Genomic DNA, 24,398 nt, shown 5'->3' on the forward strand with positions numbered 1-24,398 from the left:
AAACTTGGACAGTGGTGTTAATTTAGTATTTTAAATATACAGAAAAAGTTTCATACACAAATCTATATCATAACATCCAGAAATAAAAAGTAGATTATTCTACTAGATTTAGCCAAGACTATGGTTTCATCTAGTTACAAGTGTCAACTGGTGCTCAAATTTTTAAACAAAGCTAAACATGGCATGAAGTAGCTACTAGCCAAAAATCATCTATAGACATTTAGTAGAACTCCTAGAATAATTATAGCCTATATAAACTAATCTTTTTCGTAGATTAAAATACAGACAGAAAATAAATATGTGCAAGTAACAAAAGTTGTAGATCTTGTTGCAAGGATTCCAAAACATTTGGATTTGCATTTTTATGATTTTTCTACGAATTTATAGGCATTTTCAAAGTTTGCTGTTTTTTAAAACAAAAGAAATGGAAAAGGAAATCTTGCATCTAGGCCCCTGGACTTCTTTCTTCTTCTCACCGTGGGTCCCTGGCTGGTTTGAGAAACAGAGGAGGGACGGGCGGCCGGAATCCGGCGTGGGGGCTCACCGGAGGCGGGGAAGAAGTGGGGGAAAAGCAAGAGGAGAGCGAGCTCTACCTCGGGATGGCCTCGGTTGGGGCTGGGATGGCCGGAGCGGGCGGCGCCGCGGAGAGAGGCGGCCGGCGGTGGACTGGGCTTGCGGCGGCGGCGTTCCGGCGGGCTTGGGCGTCGGCGAGTGGGTCAGGGAGCACCAACGGAGGGTGGGGGTGCTAGCTGCGGGGTTGGATGGGCGCGAGGAAGGCCGGAGGAGGGAGCTCCGCGGTGAGCTAGGGGCGGCGGCGCTAATGGCGGCGGCAGCAGCTCTGGTCGCCGCGGATGGCTCGGCTCGGCGCGTGGAGCAGGGAGGGGAGCAGAGGGGGAGGGAGGAGACCCGTTTGCGCAGCAAGGGGAGGGGAAAGAGCCAGGCGAGGGCACGAGCGGGTTGGGGAAAAAGTGCACGGCACTGCTCGGCTCGTTCGTCGCCGTGGCACGCCGACGGCAGTCCTCGGCGTGCGTGCAAGGAGATGGCGCCGCGTGGCGATGAGAAGCTTCAGGAGGGACCGGGATGGAGCGGCTGGTGGCACGGCGAGGGCGCGGCCCGTGGCCATCGGCCTCCGCATCCAGCGCAGACAGGGGAGGGAGAGAGAGGAAAAGAGAGAGTAGAGAGAGAGATTTAATTGATTCAAAATTCAAAATTTTCTCAAAACTTCCTTTTGAAACATAGAAAACTTCGAATACGAAAATTGTTGAGAACTTAAAAACCTACAACTTTTATTTCAGGAACAAGTTTAACCGAGCAAAGGTTTAAACGTTATTTTAAATTTTCGAAAACTACAAATCAAACAACTTATCATTTCATGTGATTTTCAACATTTGTACCCCTAGAGTTCAACTGGACATTTACCATTCTTTTCATGGTGAACATGTCTATAAATTTTCATCTGCATGTTTGCCTTGGTGTGAAAGTTATTTGAGGTTCCTGACCTATGCACATATACACACATACATATGCACACACATAAGTTATTTTCCAAAAAGAAATGCATAATTTGAAATTCTCTTGTTTATTAAGCATGAAATCACGTTTAAGTTTTCTTGATTAGCATTTTAAAACTCTGAGATGTCACAGCCTACCCCCCTTAAAAAGAATCTCGTCCCGAGATTCGAGTAACTAGGCTAAGTGTGGAAGGTGTGTGTACCTTGGAGAGAAGCTAGAAAACCACGGTAATGTTCATTTAGATAGGTTTCAGTTTCCCAAGTGGCTTCTTCTTCCGTGTGATGATTCCACTGGATTTTGTACATTTTAACTACTTTTCTTCTCGTTACTCTTTCTTTCCGATCCAAAACTTTGATAGGGTATTCCACATAGGAAAGGTCCGGTTCTACCCGTATATCCTCCTGTTCAACAATCTCCGTGGGAACTCGGACACATTTCTTAAGCTGAGAAACATGGAAGATGTCGTGTATGGTGGATAGTTGTGGAGGAAGTCTCAACCTATAGGCCACGGGTCCACAATTTTCGATGATTTCATAGGGACCAACATACCGGGGAGCTAGTTTTCCTTTCACCCCAAATCTTTGTACACCCCTGGTTGGAGAAACCCGAAGGTATACATGATTTCCAACTTCGAATTGCAAGGGATCTCTTCTTTTGTCGAAATAGCTCTTTTGCCTAGATTGTGCCGCTTTAAGATTTGCTTGGATTACCCTCACTTTTTCTTCTGCCTCAGTTACAAGATCAGGTCCAAATACTACTCGTTCTCTGACTTGCGACCAGCTCAAAGGAGTACGACACCTTCGACCATACAAGGCCTCAAATGGTGCCATTTTCAAACTCTCTTGATAGCTATTGTTGTACGAGAATTCTGCTAGTGATAAGCACTTATCCCAACTCTTGTCAAAGTGAATGACACAAGCCCTCAACATGTCTTCTAGGATTTGGTTTATTCTCTCTGTTTGTCCATCGGTTTGTGGATGGTAAGCTGAGCTTCGAATTAGTTTGGTACCAAGAGAAGCTTGCAATTGTTCCCAAAAGCGTGCTGTGAATTGGGTACCACGATCAGAAATGATCGTTTTAGGTACGCCATGTAGGCACACAATACGATCGAGATAAATCTCGGCATATCTCTTGGCATTATAGGTGGTGTGCACTGGGATGAAATGGGCCGTCTTTGTAAGTCTATCCACGATAACCCAAATGGAGTCGTGCTTCTGGGATGTGTTTGGCAATCCAACAATGAAATCCATACTTATGTCTTCCCATTTCCACGATGGGATAGATAAAGGTTGAAGAGGGCCGGCTACTTTCAAGTGGCTGGCTTTTACTCTCCGACAGGTATCACATTCAGAAACATATTTAGCAATCTCCCTTTTCATCCTAGTCCACCAGAAGTTTTGTCTAAGATCTTGATACATTTTGTTACTGCCTGGATGAATGGAGAACTTGGAAAGGTGTGCCTCATCGAGGATTTGCTTTCGGAGATCATGATTCTTTGGAACGACTATGCGGCTCTCGAACCATAGAATTCCATGGTGATCTTGGTGGAAACACTTATATTTTCCTTCCCCTTGGGAGAGCTTCTGCTTGATGATCTTAATACCTTCATCATGTAGTTGCGCCATGATAATTCGATCGTGGAGGGTTGGTTCAATGGAAATGTGGTTTAAAGTGCCTTGGGGAATCATTTCCAAATTTAGTCTTCTCATTTCAGAACACAGTGTCTGGTCATAAGATTCCATAGCTAGGCAATTACAATGAGTTTTGCGGCTTAATGCATCCGCGACTACATTGGCCTTGCCCGGATGATAGTGCACCTCGAGATCGTAGTCTTTGATTAATTCCAACCATCTTCTTTGTCTCATATTTAGATCGGCTTGAGTGAAGATATATTTGAGACTCTTATGGTCTGTGTAGATATTGCAATGAGTGCCCATCAGATAGTGTCTCCAAATCTTTAGAGCATGAATGACGGCTGCTAACTCGAGGTCATGAGTAGGATAGTTCTGCTCATGTGGCCGAAGAGATCGTGAAGCATAGGCAATGACTCTATTGTCTTGCATGAGCACACAACCAAGACCCATACCCGACGCATCACAATACACGTCAAAGGGCTTGGCATTATCAGGTTGAGCTAGGACAGGGGCCTTAGTCAGCAACTCCCTTAGAGTGTGGAAAGCTTTCTCACATCTTTCATCCCAGACAAATTTGATTCCTTTCTTCAACAGTTCGGTCATAGGCTTAGCAATCTTTGAAAAGTCCGGAATGAAACGACGATAATATCCAGCTAGCCCAAGAAAACTGCGAATCTGATGAACGGAAGCAGGAGATTTCCAGTCCATCACTTCTTGCACTTTACTAGGATCAACGGCTATGCCTTTACTGGATATAGTATGACCCAAAAATTTCACCCTGTCTAGCCAAAATTCACATTTAGAAAACTTAGCATATAACTGATGATCTCTAAGACGTTGAAGAACGATTTCCAAATGTTTGGCATGGTCCTCCTCATTCTTGGAATAAACAAGGATGTCGTCAATGAAAACCACGACAAACTTGTCAAGATCAGGCATGAACACCGAATTCATAAGGTACATGAAATAGGCAGGTGCATTTGTGAGGCCAAAGGACATGACTAAATATTCATATAGTCCATATCTTGTAGAGAAGGCGGTTTTAGGAATATCACAGGGTCGGATTTTGATCTGATGATATCCAGAGCGAAGATCCAACTTTGAAAACACCCTAGCTCCAGCCAATTGATCAAATAAAACATCAATGCGGGGGAGAGGATATTTATTTTTGATTGTCACCGCATTGAGAGGCCGGTAGTCCACACACAACCTCAAACTATCATCTTTTTTTTCACAAATAGGGCCGGACAACCCCAAGGTGATGCACTAGGGCGAATGAAACCTTTGTCAAGAAGTTCTTGAAGTTGAATCTTTAATTCGGCCAATTCCTTAGGTGGCATTCTATAGGACCTCTTTGAAATAGGTGCAGTGCCTGGCTGCAATTCAATAACAAACTCTATGTCCCTATCCGGTGGCATTTCTGGCAAGTCATCCGGAAAAACATCGGCAAACTCGCATACCACTGGGATTTCTTCTAATCTGGATCCGCTCATGGCATATGCACAAGAATTTGTGCACTCTGGGGAGGGTAAATAAAGAGTAGTGGCTCCTTGGGTTGGAGAGTTTATTTCAACGGCTCGGGAAGGAATGTCTAGGGTTACTCCATGTCGAGTCATCCAATCCATTCCCAAAATAACATCCAAACCTTCCAGTCCTAAGATGACAAGATCACTGTTGATGATTTTACTACCCAGCTTGATTGGCACAAGGCGTATCATTTGATTAGAAGCAACTTTACCACCGGGTGTTGATATCATGTATGATCCCTTCGTATGATAGAAATCAAATCCCATTTTTGCACCAAATTTTGCACTAATGAAACTATGTGATGCACCGGTATCAAATAATATCACTGCAGGCTTGTGATGGATAGAAAATGTACCCGTCATTACTGGCGCTCCTTCCGGCAGTTCTGCAAGAGTGGTGAAGTTGACCCGACCTTGCTTGACCTGAATAGTCTGCCTTCTTCCCTTGTTCTGGTTGCTTTGAGTAGACCCTTGACCCTGGTTTTGTTTCTTAGGCTGCGGACACTCTCGGGCAAAATGAGTTGAACTCCCACAGTTGAAGCAACGATTTTTATCGCCTAGACGGGCTGGTGGTGGGGCAAATGGTCTAGGACCAGTTAGCTGAGGAACAGGAGGTCGCATCTCACCCTGTTGTTGCGGCGGCCTAAAAACCCAACGCCCTGGCTGAGGGGCCTTCTAAGGAATTGTAGGAGAAACATTCTGCACGAAACGATACCTCGGTGACTGAGCACTCGAGGGTCCAGGTGGAGTCTTCCGCTTCTTCTCAGCACGATGAGCCACAATGCAATCCTCTTGGGTAATGGCCAGATTAACCAACTCATTGTATGTATCGACTTTAATGGGGTTCAGACGTTCTTTGAGTTTAGTATTGAGTCCTCTGCGGAAGCGGTCACGCTTCTTAATATCTGTGTCAGCGTGATAGCCCGCGTACTGACAAAGACCATTGAAAGCTTGGGCATATTGGATAACCGTACGAGTCCCTTGAGTAAGAGCCAGGAACTCATTCAGTTTCCTTTCCATAAGACCTTCTGGAATATGGTGACCCCTAAATGCATCCTTGAATTCATTCCAAGTGACAATATGATCAGCCGGGAGCATGCCATGGTAGTTATCCCACCAAAGACACGCAGAACCGCGAAGCTGTTGTGCGGCAAAGAGAGTCTTATTTCCCTCCGAACATGGCACTGGAAGTAGTGCAAACTTGGACTCGATTGTGCGAATCCAAGCATCCGCATCCAGTGGTTCTTCTGTCTTGTGGAACAGAGGAGGCTGGGTTGCAAAGAAATCCTGATAACCAGCAGCTTGAGGTTGATGGGCGTGGTGTCCACCTCGCTGCTGCCCTTGGACAAGTTGGCGAAGCAACTCAGTCTGGGCGGCCAGGACTTCCGCAATGCCTGGTGGTGGGGGTGGCGGCTGCTGCGATCCGCTACCACTCGCGTTCACGAAACCCTCCGGATTGCCACGCGTAGATCCCACCATCTGGAACATGCAAAAACTCTTTTGTGAGCAAGTAATATACAATGCCCCAAAATACAAAAGAGTAATGCAGATAAATGAAACTTGCATGAATTATATAACATACTGGACAAAAGGTTGTTTGTTTCAAGATCAGCTCTTGACAGCAGAGGGGTATTTTAACATTCTACTCAAGCACTTCGGCAAATAAAGTCCTTTGCTGAGTTCGGTAACTTCCTATATCCAGACACGGCAGACAGAACAGAGCCTAGATAAACCTTAATTGTGAACAAAAATAACATGTGCTCAGGTGCAAACCTCAGTATTTTCCCTATTACCCCATGTACTTTTATTGATTTCCAAATTAAGATCATGATGCATGCACGACCTATTCGTCCTCACAAAACAAACAACTGCCAAATAGCTTTGGACTTACGGGGTTAGTGCCGGTAGCATAGCACAAAGTTACGTCTCTCCCTATATATGTCTAGCCGAATTCTAACCGTTCTTATCTTAACGAAATCGCGGTTAGTGTACCTGCAAAAGATGCATAGCATGTATATATATGAATATTCACGACTGGACCCTTCGTGCCAGCACTCACGAACGGTCCCCATGTGTCCTACGCCACATGGGTAACGCATATGCAGTTGCCCACATATTCACCCATACATTGCCATTCACTATAGAAACGGCAGCCATACAATTTTCCGCCGTATGGCCAACGTTAACATACGCTACCGAGATAGCGTATTCACGAGTTCCTTTACTCCCAATATAATCGACTGATGGTCGATATATTGGCAGCAGCTCAAGTAGGCCACTGCTTGAGCACAGCGTTCGGTTCGCATCACCGACGGGAAGGTCAGACTCCCTCAGCTGACTGAGTATACTTTACTCCCAATATAGTCAACTGATAGTTGGTATATTGACAGCACCTCAAGTATGCCATTGCTTGAGGGCAACGTTCGGCTCGCATCACCGACGGGAAGGTCAGATTCCCTCAGCTGACTGAGGATCCTTACCTCCTTACCTTAGCGTAGGTGCGTCGTTACAGAATTCAAGGGTTGATTGTGCACAAAATAAGGTCTGACAGAAGGTAAAGTGCTGGAAGTCAGGTACATACAGACATAAGTTAGATAGCCACCTAATAACTTCCCATAATTTCCCTAGGGCTTTACGAACTAGGCACCATCCTTAACGAACCAACGTATTTTGCAAACGCAATTGTTATGGCCAAAATTTAATGAAAATCCTTCAAAAACTCGTCACAACCTCTGGTGCACGCTTTGTTCGGCTCTGATACCAGCTGTGGCAGCCCCGCCCGACATAAACCGGCTTAAGTGCGCTAACCATCATCAAAACGACAATCAGGGTTAACACGCACTTAAAACGGAGAAATCCGGCAGTGCTGTCGGGTAAAATCCCGATAAAACCACTTAAACCTGGATCGAACAAAGCAGCATAACTCACACGAAGGCGAGTCCAGAGATTACAACACCTCACAATATATTACAACACATAGAGTTTAACATGACTTCAGGATTACAAACCAAGTTCCAAATTTAACGAAGTACTTTTCAAAGCTAACACACAAGAAGTTCGACAGAGTCCTTTACTTTAGCGGGAAATACACACGAGAACTAACGACGAAAGGGGTGTCACGATGAAGCCCGGTTCGTGACATCACTCGCTCTTGTCAACGTTGGCCGGGGACGGATCCCACTCCACGGACCAACCAGGCGGGAGGGTACAAGGCCAAGTCAGACTGGCAAACATGTCCTCCAAAGTATCTCCTGAAACAAAATGAGCCACAAGCAAGGCTGAGTATTCTAATACTCAGCAAGGCTGACCCGACTGAGGGTATACTTAGCCCTTTAACTAGACATGTAAGGCTTTTGGCTTGAGGGGTTTGTTTTGCCGAAAAGCAGTAAAGAGTAGATCCTTAATTGCAGGTTATTGTTTTCAGATTCTAGTTTAATTGACCATTCTATGTGAGCATCTATCCAATAGCATACATGGTGAAAACAAATATCTTTTATCATCCAATCAATCATATTCAACGTCCTCATCTTTCACTTCTTACTCTATGTGACAGAAGGGTTAAGCAGTCCCAAACCGTGAGAAGCGGACGATTCGAATCGAATTTGTTAACCTGGCCAGGAAGACCTAAACACACGTCACGTGGATACTCACAGAGTCACACGTGCAACTCTTCCCTTCAATTCCCGCTTCACGGAACAGGCCCACCGCCCTCAAGTACAGCAGTACGACGACTCTGTACTCGCCATTAGCTAGATGTGAACGAGTTCAAGACGGTGGGGAGTATATTCCGGATGCGGTTCAATCCAGTACTTAAGCTTACCGATTACCATATTCTCGGCATGTGATTAGTACGTTCAAACGCTTAACCACCACTACCACACACTGCGGCCTTATCACTTTTCACTAAACAGACGGGGCATCCAGAGTATCACGACCCCGCCCGTAGACCTTATAGTGGTAGCAAGTAATAAACAACCAACCCCTATCATTTCTCGCGAGTGACCGGAAATCACTCGTCTTCTACCGAACCTTTAGCATAGCTAACTAACGACCTGTACCAACTAGTGTTCAAGCATCGGTACCTAGGATTATGCAACTAAGGTTTCAGTCAACTCCTGTAACTTAAATGCACAAATAGATATGAACAATAATAAGTTGCATAATTTAAAATAGAGGGACATGCTCCGGGGCTTGCCTTCCTGGGCGTAACTGGATCTGGGCTCTTCCGAAATCGGGTTCGGGTCTTCAGTAACTTCAGTTAGATTCACCTGAGCTTCACGCTGCTCACTCTCGGACCCGGGCACCAGTTCGTAAGTTCCGTCAGCGAGAGTAGTAGTATCTATATGAAATGCACATGAGTGAGTTGTTGTGATGGCAGTAATTAATGAATTATTTCATCATAAAAGCGTAAACCAATAAGACTCAAAACAGCAATAAACACTGTCATGTTTCTTCCATTGGGCAATCGTGTATAGAGTAGAAAATAATATTAGTTAGTGCATAAGTTCCGAGTGGAGTTTTCGTTATATACCAAAACATACAAAAGTGGCTTTCTTTAACAAAAATAACGATATCATGCTTTATCTAAAACTATAGTTACACATAGATTCTAAGTCTCAAATTTTTGCAGAGGAGTCTACATATGATCCTCAACACACTTTAAATTTATCAGAAATTTTCTAGACGTAAATCAGAAGTAATAAAATTGACAAATCCTACTCACATATAACAAGACTAATTAGTACAGATAGCTGCAAAGTGTTTTTGGCTCTCAAAATTTATATTCTAGCTTATCTTCTGAAGACTAAGCCACAGTAAAATTTTCAGATTTTTCCAACAGCAACATCTATTTATCACAAAATAGCACCATTTTTAAGGATTAATTCACAGAGTTAGCTACACAAATCTAAAAATAATGAAACTTGGACAGTGGTGTTAATTTAGTATTTTAAATATACAGAAAAAGTTTCATACACAAATCTATATCATAACATCCAGAAATAAAAAGTAGATTATTCTACTAGATTTAGCCAAGACTATGGTTTCATCTAGTTACAAGTGTCAACTGGTGCTCAAATTTTTAAACAAAGCTAAACATGGCATGAAGTAGCTACTAGCCAAAAATCATCTATAGACATTTAGTAGAACTCCTAGAATAATTATAGCCTATATAAACTAATCTTTTTCGTAGATTAAAATACAGACAGAAAATAAATATGTGCAAGTAACAAAAGTTGTAGATATTGTTGCAAGGATTCCAAAACATTTGGATTTGCATTTTTATGATTTTTCTACGAATTTATAGGCATTTTCAAAGTTTGCTGTTTTTGAAAACAAAAGAAATGGAAAAGGAAATCTTGCATCTAGGCCCCTGGACTTCTTTCTTCTTCTCACCGTGGGTCCCTGGCTGGTTTGAGAAACAGAGGAGGGACGGGTGGCCGGAATCCGGCGTGGGGGCTCACCGGAGGCGGGGAAGAAGTGGGGGAAAAGCAAGAGGAGAGCGAGCTCTACCTCGGGATGGCCTCGGTTGGGGCTGGGATGGCCGGAGCGGGCGGCGCCGCGGAGAGAGGCGGCCGGCGGTGGACTGGGCTTGCGGCGGCGGCGTTCCGGCGGGCTTGGGCGTCGGCGAGTGGGTCAGGGAGCACCAACGGAGGGTGGGGGTGCTAGCTGCGGGGTTGGATGGGCGCGAGGAAGGCCGGCGGAGGGAGCTCCGCGGCGAGCTAGGGGCGGCGGCGCTAATGGCGGCGGCAGCAGCTCTGGTCGCCGCGGATGGCTCGGCTCGGCGCGTGGAGCAGGGAGGGGAGCAGAGGGGGAGGGAGGAGACCCGTTTGCGCAGCAAGGGGAGGGGAAAGAGCCAGGCGAGGGCACGAGCGGGTTGGGGAAAAAGTGCACGGCACTGCTCGGCTCGTTCGTCGCCGTGGCACGCCGACGGCAGTCCTCGGCGTGCGTGCAAGGAGATGGCGCCGCGTGGCGATGAGAAGCTTCAGGAGGGACCGGGATGGAGCGGCTGGTGGCACGGCGAGGGCGCGGCCCGTGGCCATCGGCCTCCGCATCCAGCGCAGACAGGGGAGGGAGAGAGAGGAAAAGAGAGAGTAGAGAGAGAGATTTAATTGATTCAAAATTCAAAATTTTCTCAAAACTTCCTTTTGAAACATAGAAAACTTCGAATACGAAAATTGTTGAGAACTTAAAAACCTACAACTTTTATTTCAGGAACAAGTTTAACCGAGCAAAGGTTTAAATGTTATTTTAAATTTTCGAAAACTACAAATCAAACAACTTATCATTTCATGTGATTTTCAACATTTGTACCCCTAGAGTTCAACTGGACATTTACCATTCTTTTCATGGTGAACATGTCTATAAATTTTCATCTGCATGTTTGCCTTGGTGTGAAAGTTATTTGAGGTTCCTGACCTATGCACATATACACACATACATATGCACACACATAAGTTATTTTCCAAAAAGAAATGCATAATTTGAAATTCTCTTGTTTATTAAGCATGAAATCACGTTTAAGTTTTCTTGATTAGCATTTTAAAACTCTGAGATGTCACATCGGACCAGCGTTCTTGAGCCCGAAGGGAATGCGGACGTAGCAGTACGTTCCCATCGGAGTGGTGAACGATGTTTTCTCCTCTTCCTCCTTTGCCATGCTAATCTAGTGGTACTCGGAGTACTAGTCCAGAAAGCAAAGAAGGTCACACCCCGCCATGGAGTCGATGATTTGGTCAATGCGGAGTAGCGGAAAAGGATCTTTTGGGCAGGCCTTGTTGAGGCGGTGTAGTCGACGCACATGCGGAGTTTGCCATTGGCCTTGGGGACGACGACCAGATTAGCCAACCACTTGGGATGGATAACCTCCTAAACGAAGCCAGTCTCCATCATCTTCCGCACCTGGTCGTGGATGAAGTCTTGCCTCTTCGGTGCCTGGCGCCGGATCTTCTGTTGAACGGGCCGCGCACCGGGGTGCATGGCAAGATGGTGCTCGATCACCTCCCTAGGAACCCCAGGCATATCTGACGGTTTCCATGCGAACACGTCAGTGTTTTCCAAGAGGAAGGGGATGAGCGCGTCTTTCTATTTCTCCCCCAGCTCTGCCCCTATGGTTCGGGATCGTCCCCGAGGCGGACTATTTTGGTGTGCGCAGAGCTGTCGGGAGAAAGGCGTTGCTTCGGCGACGAATGGGCGGACGACTCGGGGCGTTCTACGTCGGAAGAGGACGTGGTCGCCACCGCCTCATAGAGCCGTTCAGTGCAGTCACCGAGCCCTTCACGTCGGCCTTGATGGAGATGACCCTGGCCAGAACCGGGATCTTGAGGGTGTTGTAGGCGTACTGGGCCGCGGCCATGAACTTGGCGAGCGCTGGGAGCCTAAGTATGGCGTTGTAGGGAGATCGAAGTGCGCCACGTCGAACGTAATGTTCTCCATGCGGAAGTTTTCCCTCCCGCCGAACGTAACGGGAAGCTTGACCTGCCCCAGAGGGAGGGTTTCCCCGTCGGTCACACCACAGAATGGGGCAGATGGGGTTAGCTTATGCTCCCCTATCTACATCGGGTGGAACACCTCTGGCGACAGCAGGTTGAGGCCTGCTCCACCGTCCACCAGGGTCTTGCCAACCCCGATGTTGTAGATGGTGGGTGTTACGATGACTTGGAGGAGACCCACACCCACCGTGTTGGAGGGGTGGTCGCTCCGGTCGAACGTGACTGGAGTGCTTGACCACTTCAGAGGCTGGGAGCCCTCGGGTGCTGGGGACACAGCGCTGACCTCCCTCCAGAGGAGTTTGGCCCACCCTCGGGATAGTGGTGCACTCGCCCCGCCGAAGATGGTGTCGACTGCGTGCTGCGGCTCTTGGAAGCCCAAGCCGGCCCCACCTAGGCCAGCTTGGTCACAGTCGTCATGGTCATCCCGGCGGTGCTCGTCGCGGACCCGTTGGCGGCTCGCCGCGAGATCCTTCACGAGGCGGCACTCGGTGAAGTCGTGCCGGTCGGTGCGATGAAGCTCGCACCACTTTCCTCCATCTTAGCGGGGAGGAGAAGGATTCCTCTCGCCACCCACAGGGTTTCCTCTGGGGGTGGCTTCGAGCACCCCTCCACGGCCATGACGGCAGCAGCCTTCCGCTTGTTCGCCTTGGCGCCAGGTTTTGGGTCGTCGCGCGCCGGCGATTCCTCAGGAGCGCCCAGCGTTCAACCCTGGCATACGCCTCGGCTTCCCAGGCGTACTTGTCCTCTAGCCCGAACAACTCGGAGATGGTCACCACGTTGTGGGTCTCCAGTTTCCCCACCAACCGCTTGTTGGTGATTCCCTCGCTGAACGCCATGATGATGGCGGCCGGCGAGATGTGGGGAATGGTGTTGCGTACCTGGCTGAAACGCTGGATGTACTGGCGCAACATCTCGCCTTTACGCTGTTGGACGGCGAGGAGATCGCTGCGGGTTCCAAGTCGCGTGAACGATCCGGAGAAGTTGGTGACGAACTGCTTGCACAGCACCCCAGGACCCAACGGATCCCGGCGGGAGGTTCATAAACCACGACCGGGCGGTGCGCCGGATGGCAACGTGGAAGTAGTTGGCCATGACATTGAGGCCACCCCCCGCCGCTTGAATGGCTGTGGTGTAGATCTGGAGGAATTCCTCCGGGTCGATGGTGCCGTCGTACTTCTCGCCTTCTCGGGCAGATCCAGCCAGAACTTGGTGGGCCAGTTGACCCGCCTCAAGGTCGCCGTGAAAGCCCGGCAGCCGGCCATGTATGGGTGGTGCCGTTGCGCGTGGGCGAGCCAGACGAGGTTTGCTAGTCGTCGGCCCTCTATTACGCACTTTTCACATATTTTTGAGGGGCCAACCATGCATTCCAACCGATGCCTTAACCAACATTTTAGACTACGAGTCTCTCATATTTCCTCGGTCACCCCTACAGGAGCGAGGCCATCTACTTCTCTACCTCTCCACAGATACCTGGCTGGTGGGACAGTGGGGTTGTCCGCAACAAAATTGTGAAATAGGAAATGTTAGTAATCAGTAAGAGCACGTTAGTGCGTAGCGGCTGGAACCTAGACAACTTGGAGTTTCTTTACCATAGAGGAGCATGATGGGATAAAAAACAGGAGATACTTGGAGTTTCTTTCAGATAAACTTGAGAACCATACCTAATTAGTTTATGGTGTGGTAGTTGTCCTCAAGTTATCCTTTCCTGACCCTATCGTGCTTCCTGAGGAATCAGTTATCATTTTCTTTTTAGACAGACAGGCAAAAACGCCCTGCCCCATTCCATTGAAATGAAGCAACATGAGACATGTTCAGATCAGGTTTTACATAGAAAGCAAAGGGGAAAACCTGAATCTTGCCTACAGCAAGTTCAGCCCCAAACAGACCGAGAATCCCCAAATAACAGCAACGTAGTTCAAAGGGGAAAAAAACAGAGCAACATCCATGGAGGCTCAACAAACAAGAGCCTCAGTTCCCCAGCCAGCTCCAATCGAACTCTCCATGCTTGATCTTCTTCACGAAGGCATTATCGCCAAAGGGGTGTCGCGATCAGAGCCTCCAAGTAGCTGCACCAGCGGTCCACTTCTCGCACCATGCTCTGTTTGAACATCGCCCTCCAAACCTGCACGCACCTCCAGATTCTTCGGAACACCTGTTTGATATCCATCCATGTCTGTGAGCGAAAAACCAAATCATTCCTTGTTAGCCAAATACACCACAAAACTCCTGCAGAGATGGTGTTAGCAAGCTCAAATTTTTTACAGTCTAGCCATCTACCCGCCACATCGGCATTGCAAGACACAGTGAGGCCACAAAAATCAGAAAATAAGTTCCACAAAATTTTCGCAACAACACAGTCAAAAAAGAGATGGCTGATTGATTCTTCTTCTAAGCAAAACATACACTCTTTAGGCTTTTCTATTGCTCTCTTCAAGAGGTTGTCTTTGGTCATGAAGAGAGGAATCAGTTATCATCCCTTCCCCTGGGTTTATAAGTTATAGTACATCATACCGAAATACCCATTTTCAGCTGTATCAATTCCTTTCGGCTAGAACAGAGAAGTTATAGCTTGTTCTTCAGAGTAAAGGGAAAAAGCTAGAGGAAGCACTTAACTATCTGATCTCCTCTGTTCAGTGGTGAGACAGAGGACACCTTCATTGCTGACCTCTCTGTTGGCCTGGCTATGGTACTGTTGTCAACTAGCCTAGTAACACACATCAGATACTTCTGAATATCTTCACTCGCAACATCCTCTCCATGTATTGGTTTCAGGATCAAATCAAGACAGGAGCCCCCTGCCGTTCCGAGCGCCTGGCCAAATACAACCAGGTAAGAGCAACTCCAAGAGACTAGCTATAATTCTAACCAAATTTAAAATTTTAGGAGCTCTCTAAACAAATATAAAACTTCTAAAATAGTTGAAAACCCAACAGCCTCTTCAAATCGGACTCTCCATATTCATAATGGGTCCACATCCGTTCCTTTCTTGACGATTTTTTTCCTGCTCGATCCCGTCGTCGCGCGCGTAGGGCAGCGCCGCCTGCTGGAGCCGCCGTGCGATTAGAAGAGGACGGAGGAAGCAGATGGGTAACAGATCATGAACTCGAACTAAACTATGCAAGGTACTTTAAACTCGATCTTTCCCCAAGAACCGTGCGCACAGATCGATTTGAGCTCGAGCCCAACCAATTCTATTCGTATCAGACCTAAAATTGATTAGTTAAAAATAGCTCGGAGCAAGGCCATGAATCGAGAGCAAAGCAAGCGACCCAGACCGCTAGGAGCCACGCCGCCCGCGCAGGAGAAAGACGACGGGCGAGGGAGGGGCGGACGGGCCGGCCAACGGCGGCTTGGCCGCTCTGCGGTGCGAGCGAGGGACGGACGGGCTGGCCGCCGGTGGCTTGGCCAGCTCTCCCTGCCCGGCGCGTGAGGTAGGGGCGAACAGCCTGGCCGCTAGCTGTGTCGCGGGGGCTCCCTGCTCTGCGCGCGAGGGAGGGGCGGAGTGGCGGTGTCAGCGCGAGCGGGCGGGAGCGGGCGCGAGCGACGCGGGAGGAGCAAGATGGCGAGGGGAGGGCGCTCGGGGAAAAAGGCTAGCGGAGGGAGAAAAATGCCGACTGGAATAGCGAGAAGATGAGGAAGGAGAGTCTGTTGGATGAGGTTTTCACTGCTATTTCTTCAAATTTATCCAGCCAAATAAATTTAGCTAGGCTGTTGGAGTTGCTCTAATAACCACTTCCACACGCTTTCTTGGAAGTTCCTCTTTAGTTACTGAAACTGCGCGATGCATTTCCAAACCTTGTCATGTTTGCGGTTCTAAGTCTGTATTCTGAACAATCATCGCCATTGCCTGTTTCTCGATTGCAGCTGCTCAGGATAGAGGAAGAGCTTGGTGCTGCGGCTGTGTATGCCGGAGCAAAGTTCAGGGCACCAGTGAAGCCCTACTAAACCCTGCCTTCTTAGAACCTGAAGATGGAGCATGTGTTCCGGTGGTGCGACTAGTTCGCTGCAGCATTTTAGTACGAGTCTGTATCATTACAATAAAATCTTGTGTATCATGAAAGCTTGCTGTGTCATTTGCTTATGCCATATGCCCATACCACCAATGGCTGGACAATTCATACAACTGGTGATGTTGTCGTGGAATTTCTGGTAGTTTTGATGGATGACGATCTGCACCCATAAAGTTTTTGTCCAAACGGAATTATGAACAGTTGGGTTGTGTCATCAAGATGCATTTTGCCTTTTGCCAGGTGTGAGCTTCTAGACTCGGAAAGACCGAAAATATTATCAAATCGAGACTTCACAATGGAATGAAATCTCAAAGTCTAGAACCAGCTACAAATCTACAAATCTAGAACCAGCGAATGCACTTCCAATAGATGTCTGGACTAGGGATGACACTGACATCAGATACCCAGCCTGGCAGGGTTTCGCTTTTTATATATATATATATATATATATATATATATATATATATATATATATATATATATATATATATATATATATATATAAAGATAACTCAAATTTATGCACAAATCTGAGGAACTTGCAGTACTCCTTTGCCGCGTGAGAGCTGATGCACAATCCAAGTCAACAAATAGGAGTGCCGTGGCTCATGACAAACACAAGACGCATGCTATGGCAGCAGGAGCTTCACTAGGTTGGACAAACAGCTCGCCGCGGCATGCCAATCTTGCTGTTGGAGGCATGACAGGACAGTTGGCAGACATGACGCATGCCAATTTTGGGTGTGTTTAGATCCCACAAAAAACCCCCAACATCCAAATTTTCCATCACATCAAAATCACATCGAAATATTAAATATAGCAAATAATTCATGCATGGAGTACTAAATGTAGGTAAATAAAAAAATTAATTGCATAGTTTTGTTGTACGTTGCGAGACGAATCTTTTGAGCCTAGTTAAGTCATGGTAGGACAATATTTACCACAAACAAACGAAAAGTGCTACAGTGTGCTATAGTGTCCGATGTGCCTTTTCGCATCCCTTTTCTCTCCATCTAAACACAGCCCTTATAAAACTGCAAAGGCAAAGTCGAACTCGTTATCATCTCATCACGACTCAACTATTCAATTTTAAATATGGTGGCATTATTGGCGTAACAAAAACAGGACTGCCTTTGGGACCAGGAAAACAGACAAAGGGATCGGAATTCTAGTGCTGAGATACCCATTGAAAACGACCCCCTCGTCAACGGTAATGGACAGGAAAGCTAGAAGCCCAAAAGCATTTTGAGTTTTTGACATATATGTGCCTCTTGATAGTGATTTTCTAGCCACATGCGGCCAGCATTTTTTAAAAAAGTTTTGACAACCCTAACTCGAGTTCCTGTCGTAGTGCATCTGTTCATCGCTGAATTCCGGGTCCCGTCCAAATGTCCAATGCCGTGCGCCAAATGGAACGAGTAAGAAGAGAAATTAGAAAGGAAGTCGCCAGTCGTACCAGCATAATTTACAGAAGGGCTGTGCACCTTTATTCGAAAATGATTGATCAAGCTGAGAACCCTACGATAATCGTGTAAGCAGAAACAATCTTTTCGAGTCATTGAAGGTGCCAAGTGTGTCTGGTTTCCAAGCACAGGTTGAGGTTGTTTGTGGCTTTGGTCAGGTGAAGAAGATTTAAAAAAGTTTTCATGCTTCTAGGTGAGCACCGTGAGCTGCTACTTTCCTCGACAGATGTGCACATTTGATTGGATTATGAATTTTCTATGGAACGAGTATATTTTTCAATAATGTACCAAAGCCAGGTGGCGATAAAAAGTGCCACTTGGCCTACTCCTTTTCCCTTGCCTACCTAACACATGCCTTTGGATCATCCTCTCGTGCCATTAGTTTACAATGCAAATTTAAACTGCTTAAAAGTTTTTTTTAAAAAAAATCTTAAGAATTAGGGATCTGCAATTAAATCTACAATTAATATTCATTGCATATGAACCTATGATGATTAATTACCTGCAAAAGAAAACATATGATGATCATGATCTGCAACAAGATGGCGCGGACCACACGAAATAATCGTCAATAACGATATTATAATGATCACTTTTCTCAAAAAAAAAAATTTACTTCAAGACTTCCGTTTACCACCACAAAACTGCCTTACAATTTTGTTTCTAACATACAGATAAATGCATATATTGGACCGACGGCTTCTAAGTTCTAGAGATGAGGCGCTTTAGTGGACCACCTTTTGCTCCCTCTCAAAAAGGAAACAAATAATTACAGCAGTAAGATTTTACTCCCTCCTTCCCCGTTTATAAGGCATACACGTATATCAAGATTCAAATCTTCTCATCTTTGACCAATAATTTGACTATTAAATTTTTATTTTTATAATGCAAATTTCATATGATTGGATTCATAATCAAACATAGTTTACAATGATTATAAGTTTATAATCAAAAGTGATATAATATATGATAAATAAATAGTCAAAGTGTTGTTTAGAAGACCGTGTCATGTTTCACCATGCCTTATAAACGGGGAAGGAGGGAGTAAGTACTACTTGCACCGTGGAACAAGAAATCGAATATGCTTTATGCGCTTGCCCCCGTGGAAACCAATGGCGCCGCCGTGGAAACCTAGGCGCGGGGACGGGGAGCTTCCCCCCTCCAAGCAAATCTATGTGCGGACGCCGACGAGCGGGCCCGGCCCGCTCACGTGTGGAGACCTGGCACCGCCAGGTGGCCCCGCCCCCAACCCACCCCTGGCCTCTTCTTCTTCTACAAATTCCCCGCCCAGCTAGAGTGGCGAGACAAAGCACGAACAGATCTTGAGAGCGAGCGAGAGGGCATTTTCCTTTTTGAGGGAGGAGAGGAGATGGCGGTGACGATCGCGTCCGTGAAGGCGAGGCAGATCTTCGACAGCCGCGGCAACCCCACCGTCGAGGTACGTGGCGAGATCGATCGAGGGGGAAAGGGGGGCTCGTTCCGTGTCGGTTCTGCGCGTCGCTGTGCGTGTGGTGATGCGGTGAAGGTTTTCCGTCGGAATCTGGACTGATTGCGCTGTCACTGATGCGTGCAGGTGGACGTGGTCCTCAGCGACGGCAGCTTAGCGAGGGGGGCAGTGCCCAGCGGCGCATCCACTGGTACGTGCACCCTGCACGACGCGAGATTTTTCAAATGCTCGATTTCTTCCGCGCGCGGTGTGGATTACTTGATCTCGGGGTGTCAAGGAATTTCGTGGTGAAATTAGTCGATGCTAAACTTGCTGAGTCTGAACCCCTCCGCGTCGCTCCCAGCGACGGGAGGGGCCACCACCGCCCCGACCCAGAACCACACCACTGTCCAGCGCTCTCTGAGACTCTGACTGGAGGCTGCGGCGGCGCTGAAGCCAGTCCCTGCCGAAGGCGCTCTTGTCCCCTCCTCTTACCCCTTTTTACTCCCCCATTAAAACTTTACGCAGCTTCTGAACTCCGGCGCCAAGCACCCGTGCGTGATGGCGTTTGAGCTCATCCCAACTCTCCTCATCTAGATCCGGCCTCCATGCTAGAGGATCTAACCTCTGCGCGTTGGAGCCTGGCTGTGACGAGGTGAGCAGATCGGGAGCTGCATCTCAGCCAAGGCGTTGCGGCCTCCTCACTTGGGTCTTGCGGATCCGATGGCCAGAGGGGTGGCTTTGGGACTGGCAGTTGCCCCTGGCCACGGGAACGTCGGATGGGTTGATGCTGGCTACCATTGGTTGTTGATATTCGCCAGGTTATATTGGCTAGGGCTGGAGGTCTGTGTGGTTGTTTCGTTGCTAAATTTGATTGGTACTCCGTATTCTCTAATTGAAAGTGTTATTGAGTCTGTTCTACGCTGCTATGACCATTTGCTGGGAGCTTATTTGGAGCACTAGTGTTTTTACTATAGGAATTGAATTACTTCCTGTAACATTTCTGTCTTCAGGCTTTATAAAAAGCAACTTCCTTACAAAGTAGAGCCTAAAATTGTTTAGAAAGCATGTCAGCAGAATCATCAGCGTCGTGGCATGGTCAGCTTGTGTATATGTTAATCAAACAAAGACAACTACTCCTTTTGAACACTAACTAGAAATGTTTTCCTCATAGTGTCATCTAATTATCCATTGACTTAATTCAGCTCTTTCTGAGCCTTCAATCCGCAAGAATAAACATCATTTGGTATTCAAATAGTACAGAAATAATGCAGCGCCATTGAGACCATGGTTGAAGACTGAAGAGGACTTGTCTTACGGACCATGAAACATATTTGTGTGATACCATGCCATGTTTTATCATTTGGACATGTATACAGAAAAGCAAATGATTTTTCGTAATAGATAACCATTGTAATTCTAAATGTGTTATTTAATTCGAAATGACTTCTGCAGTATGTCAGTTTTTGCTCTAGCCACCTTTTTTTTTCACTTTTTGAAGAAGAGTGGTTTCTGATGTTGATTCAAGTTCCACATGCCTTCTTTGACATCTATATGCAGAATTTTACATTTTTTATTTTTGGAAAATTCACCTCAGGAATATATGAGGCCTTGGAGTTGAGGGATGGAGGATCTGATTATCTTGGCAAGGGTGTTCTTAAGGTTAGTTGGCCTGCAAATTTTTCCATTCAGTGAGTGTATTATGTTATCCGGATATGCTATGTACCATGGTCATTCATGCGTGCGATGGTCCTTGTTAATAAACTTTTGATAATAGAAACCAATATGTATCTCCACCTTGTATTTGCAATAAAATTGATTAGTGAAGCCCATTTGAAGTACTTTCAGCACAAGAGTAATCAGATCAGTAAGTGTTACTTGGTAGGTTGTGAGTTAAAGTTTGTTTCCACAGTTGACCTGTATCAGTGCTAGCAACCATTGTTTTTATGGGTTGTTTTCTCTGTTCAATTTGGACTAATAAATCGAATTTTCTTTTGCTAGGCTGTGGATAATGTGAATAGCATTATTGGACCAGCAATTGTTGGAAAGGTAGGCATCTCAGTTCTCAAGTCAGATGATTTCATTGATGTGATACCCTAAACACATTATAGCTAGCTTACCGGTGGATTATGGTTCAGGACCCCACGGAGCAGGTTGACATTGACAACTTCATGGTCCAGCAGCTTGATGGAACCTCCAACGAATGGGGCTGGTGTAAACAAAAGGTATCATGGAGTTGATACTTATGTTCCTAAACTAAACTTGCATATTGCACTGCTCGTACTGATTTCCTTTGATGTTGCTTCGAATCTACAAAGCTTGGAGCAAATGCTATTCTTGCCGTGTCACTAGCTGTGTGTAAAGCTGGAGCCATGGTGAAGAAGATTCCTCTTTACCAGGTCTGTCAATGTTACGACCATGATTTTATATTATGTTTGTATGCACAATTTAGAGGATTCTGAAAGTCTACATATTGGCAGCACATTGCAAATCTTGCTGGAAACAAAACTCTGGTGCTGCCTGTACCTGCTTTTAATGTGATTAATGGAGGATCGCATGCTGGAAACAAGCTTGCCATGCAGGTAACTTAGCTTGAGGAGTGTGATTTTCTAAATACATGCTTCAACTATATTTTCTGAACGTCTAACTGTTGTACAGGAGTTCATGATCCTCCCAACTGGTGCCTCCTCATTCAAGGAGGCCATGAAGATGGGAGTTGAGGTGTATCACAACCTGAAGGTGAGCAACTTATGCATTTTCTGATGTATCGTAGTATGTACCCTTGGAGTGTGTAGTCAGAGTGTAGCTTCTGTATGCAGAGCATAATCAAGAAGAAGTATGGTCAAGATGCCACAAACGTTGGGGATGAAGGGGGCTTTGCACCTAACATTCAGGTAATGTCCATACACCTTTCCCTGTTAGTGCCATAGGCAGGCACACCATAGTACCTGTACTAATATTTTTGAAAAACTAGTGTATTTATGCTGACCATAAAATAGAACAGGCCATAGTTTAAAATATGGCAAAATTGAGTTTTTGTGCAAGGACAATGGCAATAGGCTAATTGCTTTATGGTTCCTTTTCACAATAGGGACACTATAATGTTTATATATTTGCTACAGGGTACTTGCAAAATTAATCATTAGCATTCATTATCTAACAAACCAATTGCTATACCAACCAATATATGCAGGAAAACAAAGAGGGTCTTGAACTGTTAAAGGCAGCTATAGAAAAGGCTGGCTACACTGGAAAGGTACTTCCTCTCTTCTCTACTTGCTCACAATTCAACCTTTGTGTATTGTTAATCCAACTTATATATGGCAGGTGGTCATTGGAATGGATGTTGCTGCTTCTGAATTCTTTAGTGATAAGGATAAGACTTATGATCTTAATTTCAAGGAGGATGTAAGAACTGCAACTTATTATGCTTTACTCAGAGCGCTATTCTTTATGTTATTGTACAGACCTATGATAATAAATGACTATTTATCTTAACGTATATTAACTTTGTGGCCAGAACAACGACGGTTCAAACAAAATTTCAGGTGACAGCCTGAAAGATCTGTACAAGTCCTTCGTTTCTGAGTACCCTATTGTCTCGATCGAAGACCCGTTTGATCAGGATGACTGGTCCACCTATGCCAAACTCACTGATGAGATTGGAGAACAAGTGCAGATTGTAGGAGATGATCTTCTTGTTACTAATCCCACCGTGAGTAACACTTAAGTGCATTGATTTTCTTACTAATCCTTGCAACATACAGTTTTAAACATTACCTGCTTGACTTGAACAGAGGGTTGCCAAGGCCATCAATGAGAAGACCTGCAATGCTCTTCTGTTGAAGGTAGGATCATTGCTATTCTCTTACAAATGTTTTCCTGGGCATCACGATTCGTTGCCTGTATTTTTTGTGACACCGACTAATGTGGTAATGCCATCATTACACGGTGACAGGTGAATCAAATCGGCTCGGTGACCGAGAGTATTGAGGCTGTTAGAATGTCCAAGCGTGCTGGATGGGGCGTGATGGCAAGTCACAGGAGGTAGGCATTGCAGGGCTTTGTGCACTTTTGAAAGCTTAGTAGTCCTGTTTGATCTGTTTTCACTTAACTATTTCATCTCCTCTTTGTTCAGTGGTGAGACAGAGGACACCTTCATTGCTGACCTCTCGGTTGGCCTAGCTACGGTACTGCTGTCATCTAGCCTCGTAACGTACACATCAGATACTTCTGAATATCTTCACTCGTAACATCCTCTCCAATGTGGTTTCAGGGTCAAATCAAGACAGGGGCCCCCTGCCGTTCCGAGCGCCTGGCCAAATACAACCAGGTAAGCAGTGGTGCAACAGTTTCTTGGAAGTTCCCTGTAGTTACTGAAAATATGCGATGCATTTCCAAACCTGGTTATGTTTACGTTTCTAAGTCTGTATTCTGAAAAACATCGGCAATGCCTGTTTCTGGATTGCAGCTGCTCAGGATCGAGGAAGAGCTTGGTGCTGCGGCTGTCTATGCTGGAGCAAAGTTCAGGGCACCAGTGGAGCCCTACTAGACCCTGCGACCTTAGAACCTGACGATGAGCATGTGTTCTGGTGGTGTATCCGCTGCAGCATTTTAGTGCGAGTATGTATCATTACAATAAGAGTAGGTTCTTGTGTACCTTGAGAGCTTGCTGTGTCATTTGCTTATGCCATGTCACCAATGGCTGAACAATTGATACTAGTGGTGATTTTGTCGTGGAATTTTTTATGGCTCCTGGAGGGTTGATGGCTGACGATCTCCTCCCGTAATGTTATGGGAATGTTATTGTCCTAACTGAATTCTGAACAGTTTGGGTTGACAATTGTCATCAAGATGGTTTTTGCTTTTTACCGGATGTGAGCTTCTATTCTCAAGACCATACGCCAATCTCGATTGTGAGTGTTTTACGGGTAATAAAATTAGTGCCATAATAATTATTGCCCTAACTGAATTATGAACAGTTTGGGGTGACAATTGTCACCAAGATTTTTGCTTTTTGCCAGATGTGAGCTTCTATGCTCCAAGACCATACACCAATCTCGATTGTGAGTTTTACGGGTACTAAAATTAATGCCATAACTCGGTTATGATGAGAGAGGAGTAGGCATATTTATCATGTTTTCAATTTTAATAACAATGCAATAAAACTGTACGATGGGACTGGTCTTGGTGTTAGAACAGAGTGCGATACCGCCTCGCTCTGTTCAATAACGCCGTCGCCGCGGATTCGGCGTATTCACGCACGCCAAACCGCGGCAAGTCGACTACCGAATCTCCAAGTCCCTATCACATCAAAAGGAATCTTACTATTTTATA

The 24,398-nt window shown here is 46.0% G+C and overlaps 1 protein-coding gene and 1 long non-coding RNA gene across 2 annotated transcripts; one reads left to right on the forward strand and one right to left on the reverse strand.

The window, feature by feature from the left end:
- Nucleotides 1-13,899: 13,899 nt before the first annotated feature.
- LOC120669838 lies at nucleotides 13,900-15,747 on the reverse strand. The gene is made up of 2 exons (XR_005672835.1): nucleotides 14,776-15,747; nucleotides 13,900-14,335 (listed from the first exon to the last, which is right to left on the reverse strand). It is a non-coding gene; the product is annotated as an uncharacterized LOC120669838 (long non-coding RNA).
- A 3,015-nt stretch (nucleotides 15,748-18,762) lies between these two features.
- On the forward strand, nucleotides 18,763-23,932 carry LOC120669837 (enolase 1). The gene is made up of 17 exons (XM_039949699.1): nucleotides 18,763-19,073; nucleotides 19,209-19,272; nucleotides 20,659-20,723; nucleotides 21,063-21,110; nucleotides 21,200-21,286; nucleotides 21,380-21,460; nucleotides 21,542-21,643; nucleotides 21,720-21,800; nucleotides 21,881-21,955; nucleotides 22,255-22,317; nucleotides 22,389-22,469; nucleotides 22,582-22,776; nucleotides 22,859-22,909; nucleotides 23,020-23,108; nucleotides 23,200-23,251; nucleotides 23,338-23,394; nucleotides 23,533-23,932. The coding sequence occupies exons 1-17, from the start codon at nucleotides 19,005-19,007 to the stop codon at nucleotides 23,611-23,613; spliced, it is 1,341 nt and encodes a 446-aa protein (XP_039805633.1). The 5' UTR covers nucleotides 18,763-19,004; the 3' UTR covers nucleotides 23,614-23,932.
- Nucleotides 23,933-24,398: the final 466 nt, after the last annotated feature.

Source organism: Panicum virgatum, chromosome 4N (assembly GCF_016808335.1).
Source record: "Panicum virgatum strain AP13 chromosome 4N, P.virgatum_v5, whole genome shotgun sequence".
NCBI lineage: Eukaryota > Viridiplantae > Streptophyta > Magnoliopsida > Poales > Poaceae > Panicum > Panicum virgatum.